Raw genomic sequence first — 15,495 nt, 5'->3', positions numbered from 1 at the left:
CACTTTGGGGGGGTGTTTATTTTTAATGGGGGCGGGGGGAAAGGAAGTTCCCATCCCCACAGCAGCACCCTCCTCCGCCGCCGCCGGCGTTCTCACCCGGCCGCGTGGGGCGGGACGCGGCGCCGCACCGCCCCCACGGGGCCGCCCCCTCCCCGGGGCCGCCGCTCCCCGCCCCCCCGCTGCCGGCGGCCGCGCCGCGGCGCTGCCGGCGCCCGCCCGCCTCCCCCGCGGGGCCGCGGCCGGGGCACGCCGGCCCCCGCCGGCGGCCGCTCCCCGCCGCCCTGGGCCCCCGCGGCGGCGGCGGCGGGCGCAGGGACCCGGGGCGGCGCGGCCCGCGGCGCCCGCGGAATGTCTTTCATTCACGGGCACGCCGCGCCGCGCGAGGAGAAGGGAGGGGGGAGGGGGCGGTGCCGGCGCGGCGTCCGGGCCAATGGGCGGCGGCGGGGCCGCGCGTCACGCGGCGGCGGGCCAATGGGCGCGCGCCGGGCCTGAACTTTTGCCACGGCGGACAAGTTGATACATCGCGGGGGTGTGTCCCGCCGCGGCGGCTCCGGCGGGGGGAGCGGCCTTAACCCCTGCGCCGCCGCCGCGCCGCCCTGACCTACTTTCCTCCCTCCCCCCCCATCCCTGCCCGCCCCTTCCCGGTCCCCGCGGGGCAGCCGCCGCCGCCCGCCCGCTGGAAGCGCGGGGGGGACGGGGGGGACGGGGGGAAGGCGCCTCCCCGGAGCGGCGGGGAGGGCGGGGGCTGCCGCCGTCGGCGAGGGGGCCTCGGGGCGCGTGTCCCTTTAAGAGTTCGGAAACTTGAGCCGCTGTTTGCGCAACGCTCGGTGCCGCGCGGAGCCGCCAAAGTGTCTAGACTGGCACATGATGGGCGGCAGCCAATCGCGCCGCCGCTCGCGAGGGGCCCTGCGTGCGCGCCCCAGCCACACAAAAGCCAGCGAGGGCGGGCGGGCGCGAGCGAGCGCGGAGGCGGCGGCGGCCCCGGCAGCCGCGCGCAGGGGAGCGCGGGGACCCGCCGGCCGCGGGAGCGGAGCGCGCTGCGCCCCGGCGGCGGGAGCGGCGGCCGCGCCTCTGGGATACGTACAACTCACGTGCTGACACCGGCCTTCGCTCTGGGTTCTGCTGCTGCGTTTTCGCTTTTTTGACTCTTTTTTTTCGTCTTTTTTTTCTTTTCTTTTTTTTTTTTTTTCCCCCCCTCCCCGACTGTTTTCGGCCGAAGGGAGTCGGTACCTCGGAGCGCGGCCCCGGCGCCGGTTCCCCGCCGGGCGGCACCCCGCGCCGCGGCGCTGCCCCCACCTTGTATGGTGGAGCCGCCGAGGGGCGCAGCCGAGCGCTGCCCCGGGCTCTCCCCGGCCCCGTCCCGCGCCCCCGCCGCTCCCCGCCTGGCCGCGCGTTGGCAGCCGATGTAGGGCACGGCGCGGCGCGCCCGAGCCCCAGCGCCGCCGCGGGAGCGGCGCCGCACCGCCGCGGGCGTCGGCGCAGCCCCCGCGGCGCCGTCTATGCCCGCGCCGCGCTCCCGCCCCGCCGCCTCCCCCATGGTGCGGCCCCGCCGCGGGCCGTCGGCGATTCGCTGGGCAGGGCCGCGGGGAAGCAAGCCGCCGCGCCGGGCGCTCCGGGCAGCCTGAGATGAGATAAAGCCGGCGGCGGAGCGAGGAGCCCCGCGGAGGAGGGGGGGGGTAGCGGCGGAGAGCGACGCGACCCCCGGCCGCCCGCGTGTCGTATGTTCAGGTCCAAACGCTCAGGGCTGGTGCGGCGACTTTGGAGGAGCCGCGTCATTCCGGACAGGGACGGCGGAGATGGGAGCGCCAGGAGCGGCCACGACCTCGGAGCCACCGGTAGCTGCAAGACCCCGGAGAAGAACCCCTCGGCGGAGATCCGCGCGGTAGCGCGCAGCCTGCTGCGGGAGGCGGAGGAGCGGCGCGGCGGGGCGGCGGGCGAGGCGGCGCCCGGCGGGGACCCCATGGCGGAGCGGCGCGGGGCCCGGCTCCGCGCCCCGCCGCGGCGGGAGGGCGCCGAGGGGGCGAGCCCGCGGCGGGCGCGGGAGAGCGACGGCCGGACGGTGACCTGCTGCCTCTTCAAGGAGCGGGAGCCGGGCGGCCCCCAGCACCCCGCCGCCGCCGCCGTCGCCCCCGCCGGCCCCGACGGCGCGACCGACGGCGGCTCCCCGGAGCGGCGGGGCCGGGAGGCGCGCTCGCGGCTGCTGCTGCTGGAGCAGGAGCTGAAGGCCGTCACCTACTCGCTGCTGAAGCGGCTGAAGGAGCGCTCGCTGGACAGCCTGCTGGAGGCGGTGGAGTCCCGCGGGGGCATGCCCAGCGGCTGCGTGCTGGTGGCCCGCACCGAGCTGCGCCTGGGGGGGCAGGCGGCGCCCCCCCACCTGCTCCTGGGCAAGCTCTTCCGCTGGCCCGACCTGCAGCACCCCGCCGAGCTGAAGCCCCTCTGCGAGTGCCAGAGCTTCGGCGTCGCCGACGGACCCACCGTCTGCTGCAACCCCTACCACTTCAGCCGCCTCTGTGGGCCAGGTGAGGAGCGGGGCGGGGGGTCGGGGTCCTTCCCCCCACCCCCGATGTGGGGCTCTGGGGCTTCTCGCCCCTTCCGCGGCTTGCTTCGGCGCGGCCCCGCGCAGCGGCGGGGATGCCCGGCCGGGATGCGCCTGGCCCGGGGTCCGGCAGCCGAGAGCGGTTCCCAGTTGTGCTTAAAAAGCCCTTTCCTTCGCCCCCCTTCCCGCGGAGGTCCCCCTGCTATTTAGGTGCAGAAGGGGCGATAATATGCAGTTCGCATCCTGCTGGCGCCAGCCTGGCTCGCTGTTTATCGGAGCGGCCGGGGAGCCGGGCAATTACCGCCGCCGGCTTAAAGCCGCAGGGCCCCGCCGGGCGCACCGGGAGGGGGCTGCGGGGGCCGCCCCGGCCACGAGGGAACGCCGAACCCGCGGCGTGGAAGCGGGGCGAGCTGGGGCTCATGCCTTTCTCGGGGTTTTCTTCTTTTTTCACCGCGGGCAGAGGGATCCTGGAGGACACCAAACCTCCTGCTGACCGGCCCTTTCTTGGCAAGAGCTTTGATTTTTTTGTATTTATTTTGCAATCCGGCATCCTGCCTCGCTTTGCATCGCTTCTTTGAAAGAAACTTCTATGCTGGGCGTGCTTCCCCCGAAGATCGCTAGAGGCTGGATGCAGCTTTTGTGCTTCCGTTGGAGTCGATGTGCGTTTGTAGGAACCGTGCGTTTTATTTCAGAAACGGGCAAAGTTTCCCAGTTGCTTTCCTGCAGCGGTAGTTGTTTTCCCAGCGGTGTACGGCTGCCAGCCCTGCGCAAGGGAGTAGTAGAGAGCAGAGCTTTTATCGAGTGGCTCCTTATCATTTTGATAGTGGGGGACTGTGCCAGGGCCCCACCCGCTCCGGCCGGGCGCTGGGGACGGTGGCAGGAGCCCAGGAAAGGCCTTGGTGCCCTTTTCCCCGAGTGTTTGCGTGGCTCCCCGCAGAGACCGTCCGTGTTCGTGTTTGTCACCCAGGTCACTGCGGGGTGACGTAGCTGAGCGGCGCGAAGACGCCTCGGTGCTTCGAAGAAAGTCCCCTGTGGCAGCAGGTCTGGCTCTAGCGTGGGACCGGCCCGCTGCGTGCCTTGCTTTCGGATCCGTGTGGGAACTGAGGAGCACACCCTCGTTTCAGTAGTCTGGGGTCAATGTGATGCCATTGACTTTTCAGGACAATTTCTCACTGCAGGCAGTGTCTGCTCAGCGCTGGTGCCGTGGCTGATGCCCAGCCGGCTGCACACTCCTCAATTTTAGCAAGTTATATTTCAAGAAACGCATTGCTGCCATAATTCAGAAGGAAAAAAACCCCTCTAACCAGTGCACGAAGTTGATGGAGGATCTTTGTCCGCCTTTCACATGGTCTTGACTCTTACAAGGACAGCAAGAGCCAGTTAGATGACCCGATTCAGCAGAGCACTTCTAAGGACTCGCTTGACTTCAAGCGCACGACTGCTGATGTGCTGCTGCTTAAAGCCGTGGGTGCTTGGGTGCTTTGCTGGGTGGAGGTCAGGGTGAGCGGGGCAGGAGAGGCTGAGCGGGATCATGGCAGGTCTCTGCTGCTTTGTTGGGGTGGACCAAAGTTATGTTGGTGGCTTGTTGGCTGAAGCCAGCCTGGCCCCTAGTGTCAGGCCTCGTGTGCCAAGAGAGGAGTGCTTTTTCATCACCCGACACCCTTTTTCAGTCCCTGTAGCGTGTTCAGGGAGCTCTTGTTAAGTCTGTGTGTGTTTGAGCCGTGGGTGGAGGGTTGTCTCCCAGCGCAGATGATGACAGCATCGTTATTTGGGAGCAACGTGCCATTTTGTGTGCTTCAGGTTGTGGGTGCGCAGGCAGGGATGCGGGGCAGGGGTGTAGGGGAGAACTGCAGCATTTTCAGGAGTAAAGCCCACTTAGAAAGGGCAAGGTGGAACCCCCATTCTTCAAAGATTTGGAAAACTCTTGGTCTCGTGTTGCTTCCAAGTGGGTTTTCTTCCATTGGGTGTTTATAACCTTGGAGGAGTTCCTGCTCTAAAAGAGAAAGCGCGAGGGTTTCGTTGATAAGCCAAACACAGCACTAACGTGAAGTTTTGTTTTTCCAGAGTCTCCACCACCTCCCTACTCTCGGCTGTCTCCTAATGATGAGCAAAAGCCACTGGGTACGTGTTTTCTCTCTTTTGATGTCCCAGCAGCTCTTTCATGGTGCGGTCCTGGTGTTGGTTCCAAGACATCCCTACATGGCACGTCAGGCAAAAGCCAACAAGTCAGGGTTTTATGGCTGCTCATTATTTCTGAGCAAGCATCAGCTGACGGGTTTTGAGAAGTAAATGGATGTCAGTTTATCATACCAAATTACTGTGTAGACACATGCATATTTTCCAAAATAATATGAAGCGCTATTTTTAATGAAGGCGTAATGAAAGGTTACCAGACACCATGTTTTGTCTGCGTGTGTAATCTGCGGGATGACGGAGCGGAGGGGGAGTCGGAGCTCCTGGGTGCCATTTCCATAAAGCCCTGGCTGCGCAGCACCGTGGAGTAACCGGCTATTACCCTTCCTCTCCATAGTCAAATGAGACGTAAACTCTTTGAAACTCGGCACTGTGTAATTTCTGAATGGCCTTTCACTTTTCCTGATGAATTATAAAAGTATTTTAAAAAAAGCTAGTGAAAAAGCAGCTTGGGTGGGTAGGCTGGGCACAAAGCAAAGGCTGCTGGCACAAGACCTGGCCTTGGAGCCTGGTCCCGCATGGTGCACATTGGCTTGGAGATGTTTTGAATTGGCATCGCTGCATCCTGACCGTCCTTTCTCAGCGCCCGCTTCTTGCTCAAGTAAATGGGAAGCAAAGACATGGGAGGGAAGGGCGGAATCCCACATCCCTCTTGGGTTTCTTGCCGGCACGGGCGCAGCTGTGGCTGCGTCGGGAGCGTGGGATTTCTCCCTTCGTCCCGTGGTCAGTGGCTGTGATTTACAGAGGGGGTAAGGACCGAGGCGAGCTGCTTTCGCTCCCCGTGGGGCAGGGACAGGGAGGTGGCAAGGGAGACAGGCAGGGTTTGCCAGGGCGATAGGAGCGGGGCAGCGTGCCCGCCTGTCCCACCCAGCCCCGAGGGAAGGCGGGAGCTGCCCCATGCCAAAGGTGAGTCCCTGCCCTGCCAGGCCTGGGAGCTGCCTGCGACGCAGCCGCTCGTCACCCGGTGCGTGCACGCCTGTCCGAGGGACCGGCTCCTTCATCCCTGCAGCCGGTCTGTGACACGCGGCAGCGACCAGAGCGTCCTGCAAAGCAAAATTTGCTTCTCATGGGTTTTCTCGTTTTTGTTTTGTTTTGGTTTGTTTTTTTTTTTTGGTTAGGTATGGAGGAAAAAACAAGGAGTTGTCCCTCCCTGCGCTCTCCCTTCCAAGTTAATTCCTTTTAGAAACTGCTTGTGCTGCAGGGAGAGATGATAGTGAGTGACACGTGACTTCATTAAAACAACAGCCAGGGATTGAAATTTGCTTCACTGGCTTGTTTGATTGGAAAAATAATAGTTAATCTGTGAGCAAACAGTTGAGCACTTAATTAGAGGGGTGTAAGCAAGAGAGAATAACAAAGACTCTTAACTTGTTAAAACAAAGTTTCCTTCGCTTCAGCAAAGAGGAAGGAAGGAAGGAAGCAAGAATAAACAGCTTCAAGAATTTTAATGGTGATAATTAAGTATAGTAACTATGAATTGTTTAGAGGCTTAATGTAACTTTATCCAGTAAGCACCAAGTTCCTACTTGTTTGATCAACTTAACTGCAGTTATTTTTGTGGTCGAAGCAATTCAAACTTTGCACTTGCACGGTAGAGGTACAGAGTTAATGGCTGCTTTCTGGCCTGGCGGAGAGTTTCTCGTGGGGAGAGGTGGGCTGGTGACGGGAAGCGAAAGGGTGCTCACGTAGCGCTTGCAAACGCAGGAGGACTAAACGTGCTGCTTTTTTTTTTTTTCTTTCTTTGTCTCCAGATCTATCAGATTCCACGTTGTCTTACACTGAAACAGAGGCTACAAACTCGCCCAACGTCACACCCGGAGACTTCTCAGGTTGGCAGATGTTTGCACCTTCCCACACCCGTGGTCTGCGCCGGGGAGCTCGTGGCTGGGGCAGGACAGAAGGCGAGACAGGGACTTGTGGTGCTGCTGTTGGTTTATATTCTCAGTGTGAAAAGAAGGGAAAAAAAGAGCAGTTATTTGAGTTGATTGTTCAGAGATGTCTGCGCTCCGCGGGTTGCTGTAAGATGCTGTTTGTCCGATGGAGCGTGCTGGGAAGAGTGGGGACGTTTGGGAGGTGGCCATGGGGCTGTGCGTGTGCCCCGTGGAAGCTGCCTAGACCTCGCTCGAGCCCCGGGGTCGTGGGCTGGCGTGGGGCTGGGCTGTACGCCGTCACCATTTTCATGGCGGGAGCGGTGAGGCCATTTCAAACAGTGCTGCTTTGTGGTGGTTCTTGCAGAGTCCGTCCAGCTTGCGTTACCTGTTGGGTCCTGGCCCTGCAGTGCAAACCCTGCTTTCATGAGCAGAGCTCCCAGCTACAATGCCATTGAAGCTCCTGAGCAAAGTTTTGCTTAACTAGGTCCTGGTTTTTGCTCTGCGCCACCCCTGCAACTTTTCATTCATTTAATGGTGCTCTGTAAGGCCTGGGGTGCTTTTTTCTGCAAGCAGGTAGAGAGTCGGGGCTTTCATTTGCTTGGCATTGGGCTCTGGCTGCGGTGATCATTTTGTGTCCTTCCCCTCTGGTGTCCCGTCCCAGGCTGGCGGCTGACTGCATGAGGGGCAGGAGGGACCTGCCTATAGGACCAGGTTTAATTTCTATGTAAGAAATGACCTGGTTAATGGTCTGAGAGCTAAGATGAAGGTAGACGAACCTTCGCCTCAGTGAAGCCCTGTGTACCTCCTTCAGTGGTTGCGGTGGGGTGGGACTTGGGCACCTTGGTGCCGAGTTGCCGGATTGCTGAGCGTGTGGATGGGGTTTGCTGCTCTCTCTGGGGGATGCTGTTAAGTCGATGGTGGTGGAGGGGACCCTTGGGGTACTGATCCGTTAGCTGTGGCTTTTCTCTTCTCGTTCTCCGCCTGCAAGAGTTTACGGCCGGTTTGGTGAGACCTGCGACTTCCTTGGGATGTTTAAGCCCATCCCGACTCGGCAGCACTTTAAAGAGCATTTAAACAGCACGGCACCGCAGTGTCATTGGTATGGTGGCGTGTTTCCCTCCGGGGATTTTCCCTTCTCCTTCTCCTTTAAGGTTCTCCTGCTGCGGTCGGGTTTGCCGCGGTGCTGCCGCGTGCCGAATCCAGCGTGCCGGCCCGCCTTGCTTTTGTTGTGCTGCCAAGTGTCCATAGCAGGGGAACAATTGATAGCCAGGAGTTGGATCGCTCAGGGTTGTGCTATAATAAATATGTGTTTGCAATTCCTCACAAACGTTCCTCGGGCTGGATACACGTCCGTAAAGCTCCCCATGCCCATGGCTTTTACTGTAACTTGATAATTGGCATTAATTATAGCAGCCGAGTTTGAAAACCGGGGTTCCTAAGGATGTAATGGTTTAGCTTCTCTCACAGCTGAGTTCTTTATGGGACATCTGGTGGATTTTCTGGAATAGAAGAGAGATTTTAACTTTTACTTGAACAATATAATGATAACATGTGACCGAGATTGTACTGAAATCGGATACCTCCTCTCCCCCTGTGTAGTTTCCAATGGTGTAACTTTTAATAAGAGTCTGGGGCTGTGTGATTTATTTTTCCCCAGTGCTCGTGATTGCTGAAAGAGGATAAGAGCTTCACTGAAGTTAACCCATACTTGTCATCACAGGGAAGTAAAAGGAGAAAAACCACTTAGACTCTAGTCCATCTGCCATATTTCAGTTTGTTTATTCTCCATTTCACCTTATTTAATAGGTCTGCTTGAAATGTAGGCCTGTGTAAACGATACACAAAGCACGTGGTCTTCCCTGCCTTTTCTTGTGCGTACCGAAGGAGCTCAATGTGCGTTTAACTCCCGTTCCAAAAATAAGTACGTTTTGGATCTAGGATCAAGCCACTACTATTTTTATTGCTTCAGCTTTGATCATCAAAAAGGCTTTTCCTACTAAAACCACAAAATTCAGTTTTGGGTAACAAAGAGAACCATTCTCCTACTGTTATTCATTTACTTGATGAACTTCTAAACAGGAAGTTTTAGCATGAAGTCAAAAGATTATCTCTGTCATATGTGTAAATTCAGAAAAAATCCAAGCCCTCTTTTTGAAGTAGACCTTTTCATGGCTATAATACTGCTCTTCAAAATAGGAAAAAGTCTTCAGTGAACTAGCAGGCTTGCTATAAAATTTGGAGTAACAGTCAATGCTAACTGGAAGCACAAGTTGTGAGTAGTTGTGTGGATGCGACCTTCCGTGCCACGAGCTGGGTCGACGGATGATGCCCCAGAGTTCTCTTCATCTGAGGTTCAAAGCGTTTGGGTCATGAAATGAAGCTGTCTGTCCAAGGATCAGTGTCCAGCCACAGCATTTCCCTCGGACTGGGGGGGTTTGTGATTTCTCAGTGAGGTACAATGGCTTGGGAAGATCTGGGTTGGTGGGAAAAGGCACTTGGAGGTGTTTGATCCCGAAGTTCCCATCTTCTGAGCTCAAGCGGTGTCACATTCAGGCTTGTGGGAGTACGAAGAGGGACTCCATCTTTTCCTCAATAGATTTATTTCTGCAGCTGTGTACGCCTGGGGAGCAGGGGTGAAGAGAACCTGCTGTTTTGGGAGTTGTATTTTGAGCCCAGGTGATTCCCCTGGCCGGGATTGTGCCCGTGCCCCGGGTGCCGGCAGAGCCGTGGCCGGTGTTGGCGTCCCCACGGCTCCCCCGGCCGGAGCTGGGGAAATACCAGGGAAAGGGCAAAATCCAGCAAGGCAGAAACAAAGGCTCAGCCCCGTGACTCATAATTGGTGGAACATTTGTAGTAATTTTTTTTTCTTTTTCCCTTCCCCTCAGACTTGGCTCCTCTACCACATGCCAAGAAGCTGCTGTACCCGTTAGACTTGCCAGGCTTGTAGAGGGCTGCGCTGCTGCTGCGGGAACTGGTTCAGTACGGTGGGGACGTGCTGGAGCAGATGCTGTGGGCCACAGGCTTTGGGATTCCCTGCCTTCCCCTAAATCCCACAGGGCTATCTATCCCTCACCTTCCCTGCGAAGGACCCTCTCTTAAAGACCACGAAATAGCCCCGCTCCTCGGCACTCCCCTTGTGCAGCACGCTGCGTCGGTCTGTCTTTTTGGCTAAAAAAGCCCCATGAATTCCTACGAGTGGCAATCAGAGTTCTCGTTAGCGGTGGCATTAAATTCTGGAGGTCCTGAGGACCGTGCAGGAGGGGAAGGGTTGAGCACAGGTAGGAGGGCAAATGGTGTTGCTGCTCGGGAGCCTTCCATGGGTCTCCATGCTTCTGGCTGCTGCAGGTCTGGAGCAGCTTGTCCATCCTCTAGAGACTGCAGAAATGTTGAGGCATTGGTTTTCTTTGGAGCAATAATAAATAAGGATGAGTAATTAGCTGTAGGAGCAGGCGGGTAGCAGCTCAGTGCTGCCTTGCAGCAGAGTCCCCGGCCACCGTGCAGAGGTCCCGCACCGGCTGGGTGTCTCCATCGAAGATACTTAACAAAGACTATGCCTGCAGTAGTCAGTGCCAAGTTCTTAGACAGCTATTTTTCCTCAAAATGAGCCACTCATCACTAGAGCCTGTCTCATGTGTCCCTACATGCCTGCTTGTTACTCCTCGCTTAATCGGGAGTCATACCAGTGTTTGTGCGGAAAGTTTCATTGTTCGTATGGAAATGCCTTTGTGAACCGATGTTGCCCGCGAGGCTCCAGCCCTGTGTGTGGCAGGGTTTTCCGGAGGGAAAAGGCTCCTTGCTGAGTGTGGGTGTCCACGTCCAACCCACCTCCCGTGAGTTCTGCAGCACGCTGGAGGACCGCATCCTGCACCCGGTCCTTCTGCTACGGACCGGCCGAGCCGGTGCCCGGAGTTAGGGGATGCTCAGCACTGGGCGGATTCAGATAGGAGAACTGAGAGCGGCTGGGTGCCTAGTAATGCACCTGAGCAGAGAGAAAAGGAGAAATAAGTGCTACCAGGGGAGAAGTGAGACCTGGGAATGGGAGAAGGGCAGGAGAAGAGCGAGGACAGCAGGGGCTGGTGAGAGGGGTTGCACCAGCAGCAAGAAGCCAGGGAAGATGCTGCTTGAGATTTTTCCAAAATTACTAATTTTTTTTTCTTTTTTTGGACTTTGAAATCAATTCACTTCCCATGTGCTAAAGCTCTTCAAGAGTTTCAGCTCTGGTGAACCCATTTGTAGCTGGGAATGTGCGTCCGAAAGAAGTTGTGAGTTGGTGATTTGTTGGAGGAGTGATTAATTCCTTTCTGCGCTGCAGAGCGGTGGGGAGCCCTACCCGAAAGTGGAAGCACGCGCGTGAGTTTGCTCCGAGCAGCTCTGTTGAAGCCTAGAAGATGGCAGGGTCTGCGTACAGATGAGCTCTGCCCAGGGACTTACTCTGTATTATCCCCTCCGAAGTTGGTGGAGGATAAATGTGAATTAACAGAGAGAGGAGAAACAAAGAGAGACTGAATGGGCTGGAGCTTATTTGAATTGTTTTAGGGTGTTTTTTTTTCCAAGGCCTGGGAAGGTGGAGAAGTTGCTTGCAGGGCAGTGGTGGGACTGGGGGGTAGGATTTGGGGAGCAGGGTCCCCGTACCCCCGCAGGGAGGAGAAAGGCGGGAGCGTGCCCATCCATCCCGGCTGATGACTCAGCCCCGCTGAAGCAATGCCACAGCTCCAAAGTGAGAGCCGGAGGGTTTTTTCTGCTTCCAGCAATATTTAGGATGAACTTAAGGAAGCATATTTTAAAACCCACTGAATGGAGAAAGTGAACGTCTCTCTTCCTCTCCCCCCAGAAATAACAGACTGCAAGGATTTATGCTAACAAGGAAATTTATGAAGATCCTGTGTGTTAGGAGTAGGGGAAAAAAAAAAGCCTATAAATATGTAAGGCGGATATGTGTGGAAACTGGGCAAACATTGCCCTTTCCAGATTGGGGGAGAGATTGTGAAATTACCTGTTAACAGAGAAAAAAAAAAAGATATTTTTCCCATTAATACGGTGGCAGTTTCTTCTGGGGGTGAAATGTTGGTTTTGCAACTTTCTGATGATCGCCTCTGGCTTCGGCTGCCGGGCACCCACTGCAGCCCTGGGTGTGGGTGCTGGCTCGGGGTGGCAGCGCCATGGGCTGGGGGCTGCAGGGTGGGTCTGACCCAGCAGCACCGTGGAGCCTTTTTGTCCTTTTTTTCCCCATCCTATTGCAGAAACATAAATCCATTTAAAAAAAAAAAGGGGCAAAGCATATCTGTGCATCCAGTTTAATCACAGACAGATGTTTATTTGGGCCAGTAATGGTTTTGGTTTCCTTTTTCTTTCATATTTAACTTTAAGTTCGCTGGCGTGTCTTACCCTGTGCAGTCTATAACAATCAGGGTTTGGCTAAAAACTTTTCTTGTCGGAGGAGTGAGCCTGTTGCCAAGAGCTACTTCTTTGATGCAAAAAAATACATCCTGGAGGTGCTTTGTCAGATGTTTTTATATTAAACATTTTTCCTCCATAGTTTTAGTTTGCCAACGGGAAATAAAGCGCATCTATTTTCCAGTGTGCTTCAGAGAGGAATTCTTTGCTCGGTGTGAAGGTTTTCCCCACGTGGCCATGGATGGCCGTGAATGTTGGAATCCCCATCGGAGAGCGTGACCACGCAGGAGCATCCTTCCCGATGGTTGGGAGAACTTCAAAACAATAACCTACCTTTGCTTTGGGTTTGTTCATGTGCAGCTTCTGGCCCTGCCTGGGGTTGACATCAAAGGCAACTTTGCAAACTAGAGGCTGAATCACGGAATTAATCCCTGAAAGGGAAGGTGGGGAAGCTCTCGGAGACGGCATCCCTGGGCTTTTGGCGCCTGTCCCTTTCAGAGAGAGATGCAGGTGTGCTGTTTTATTCTACAACAAATGTCTTTCTGGGTTGATGATAAATCCACCGGAGCCTGTAGATTTACAGGAGGGGTGCGGTTATTTTTGCATTATGTTGTGCTTGCCACGGTGGGTGGCTCAGGTGGCAGCTCCTGGAGTTCAAACACTTTTTTCTTTGAAGCAGAAGGGGAAGGGAAGCAATCATTGATTCTGCAGCTGAGTGGGCTCCTCGTTGTGTCCAAAACCTGCTGATGGCAACGCATCATCCATGAGCAATGTAACCCAGCAGAGAGTACTCCACTTGGGTTGTTAATATGCAGCTGAAGATGTTGCCCAGAGCATTGAGACTGAGCAGGTACACCCTTATTTACTGATTGAAGAAAGAGCACCTTAGATCAAGGCTGGGGAAGATACTCCCTGCAAGTGGTTGTTTCTCCATTAGAACCCTGCAGGGCAACTCATGTTGGGCCACCAAAGCCAACAGCTGTAGCGTTGAGGTCTTCAGGAGCTTGCTCTTGTAGAGCTTGTGGATGACCACGCTTTGGTGACAATGTACCTTCGTGTTGCCACCTGTACCCAGTGTCCCATCTGGAGAAGCAGGAGAGGTGCCAGTGACCCCCATCTATGCAGATTGTGCGCTTCCAGAAGAAGGATGAAATTTCGGCAGTGGCCATGCAGCTGTAGAAGGGTTTCTAAGGCAAGTGACACATGTTTGTAAAAAAATCTTACGGGTTGTGAGCTTGCAATGCAAGCCTTTTTGTCTCAAAATTAATTCGGAGCTGAGCCAGGTTAGTAATGTGGGGAGGGAAAATAAATTTCCTGAAGGGTGAAGGACCTCTGGGGAATATGCTGGAGATGGGAAAAGAGATGAAGGTCTCCCAAGGATGGAAATAAAGATTGTTCTGAGGCTTTGCATCCCGCGCAGCAAGAGGTCATCATCAACAGCCTACAAAAGTACTGTCTTCCGGGAGGGAAGGTATCTTCTGGGCTAGGAGATGGAGAAACATCCCTTTGTTATTAGCTGTACAAATGCTTTGCAAAAGCACCACCGTTCTCCAGCACGTTGATGGTGCCGAGTGGGGAGGACGGGAGGGAGCTGCCACAGCCTCCTGCGTTCAGCTGGGGCTGCTGCGTCCCAAGGACCTGCCTGCCCTGAGGAGCATCTTTAGTGGAGACAGCTCTGGTGACGTTCTTCATCTGAACTGATGAAACAGGGGTGGACTCCCTTCTTTTCATGTGTTCTTCCCTGCAAGGAGCCAGGGAGTCGGTGATTTTCCCAGGGTAGATGGGGCGGCTGTAGCAGAGCTGTGAACGAAGCCAAAATCTCCCCCATCGCCGCCCATTGCTTCACGTGCAAGAACATCTTTCCTCTTTGATGATTATGATGGCTGGTCCTACTGCTTTAACCCTCCAACACAGCACTTTAGAAAAATGTGGGCAATCAGAGCTGTCCCTAGTCCAGAAGAAGGAGGGGGAAAAAAAAAAGGCGACACTGGCTGCCAGAGCCTTACGATCGCTTGGCTGGAGTGACACAGGCTGCCTGCCGCACAAGGGGTGGAAGAAGGTCGGTCTTATCAATACTTGGCCCCGTGCCTAATGCAGGGATTAAAGCTACTTTGCAGACGATACCTCTGCCGTCGCGTGTGTACGCACAGCTCCCCGGCTCTGAAGGAGAGTTTGCCGTGATGGAGCCAGGCGGGATGATGAAATGGATGTACCACGGGCAGTATTTGGGAAGCACCGTTTCGTTGTAGGCAATACACCGAATTTCTGAGTACGTTTCTGCAGAGAAGGAGAGAGAGTTGCCCTCCTTTCCCTGGAATTGGTATGGCTTTTCGCAGCTAGCCGGGATGTTTTCAGCCTAGAAGTTCTTTGAGTAAGTACAACACCCAGATAAAATATGTTTTTGTCTGTGGTTCATTGAGTAGTTACGATGTTTGGCCTTGAATCACAGAATAATCACATCCCTCACTTCTCCAAGCACCTAAGCATCACACTTTAAAAAAAGAAACATCAGGAAGTAAGCAAGTTACTTAAAAGTAAATTAGTTTAATCTTTGTAGCCAAAACATTACATTCTTGCACCCTATTAGGAGTTGGATATGGCTTTCTAGGTAGTAAAAGTTCTTTTGATGTAACTCCGGTTGTGTCTTTTAAACAGTGCGTATCTGATGGTACGTCTTTGTTTGAACTTCACTTTTTCTCTGTGCCTGTGTTTTGCTTTTTAAACAGATTTGCTGAATAGTGGACATAGTGTTATTTATGACCTTTGAAAATGGGGAATGTTTTGAAGGAGGAATTTTGGCTTCTTATAGGGATCTGTAGAGAGAGGCTTGTATTCACAGTTACAGTAATAGATTTTTTTTTTGGTGGCACTTTGATGAGTGAGAGGTGTTTATAGGCTTGATTCATAACTGAGTTACTAAGGTTTTCCACGGAAATAACTTATTAAATCTGTGGTGCTCACTGAAACGATTGAAGTCTGTAGATTTGCTATTCATCAAAGGCACCTCCTTTCCTGGACTCCAATACCTAACTCAGCATTTTACCTCTGGAGGATGCTCAGACCTGAAAGGGCTGTGGCGGTGCGGGAGCTCGAGACGTGTTTTAGTAAGAAATTAAAAAAAATACCTTAAGACAAACTGGAAAGGAGGGGGAAGGAAAAAAAAAAACCACAAACCACCCTTCAGGAAAAACATCCCCCATCGTTTGGAGCTGCTGATGGTTAAACCTGGTTTTCTGGAACACTGCTTATTTGTGTGGATTTTACTTTGCTGCTCGACAGCCGAAAAGTACATCCCTTTACTGCTGCTGGCCAGGCTGCTGCAGGCTTTGAAGTGCCTCGAGCCCCTGGAACCGCAGGTTCAATTTACTGGCAAGGGAGACTCGGCTCTTTGTCCTTCCAAAGTGCTTGGGATCGGAGGGGATTAGGCACGCGGCTGCTGTGATTCCCAGCCCTGCCGAGCGCTGCCGTGTGTCCCGCCGTGCCGTGGGCTCCGGGAGGGAG

General features: G+C 55.2%; 1 protein-coding gene across 1 annotated transcript in view; it reads left to right on the top strand.

Moving 5' to 3' along the window:
• Nucleotides 1–812: 812 nt before the first annotated feature.
• The window catches only part of SMAD6 (SMAD family member 6), a 45,032-nt gene continuing 30,349 nt past the window's right edge, over nucleotides 813–15,495 (top strand). Inside the window, exons 1-3 of the mRNA XM_072871494.1 lie at nucleotides 813–2,519; nucleotides 4,601–4,657; nucleotides 6,481–6,558. Coding sequence (XP_072727595.1) covers nucleotides 1,721–2,519; nucleotides 4,601–4,657; nucleotides 6,481–6,558 — 934 coding nt within the window. The 5' untranslated portion in view covers nucleotides 813–1,720. The remainder of the gene's footprint in view (nucleotides 2,520–4,600; nucleotides 4,658–6,480; nucleotides 6,559–15,495) is intronic.

Source organism: Ciconia boyciana, chromosome 8 (genome assembly GCF_034638445.1).
Source record: "Ciconia boyciana chromosome 8, ASM3463844v1, whole genome shotgun sequence".
NCBI lineage: Eukaryota > Metazoa > Chordata > Aves > Ciconiiformes > Ciconiidae > Ciconia > Ciconia boyciana.
This window is presented reverse-complemented; position numbering and strand designations above follow the sequence as displayed.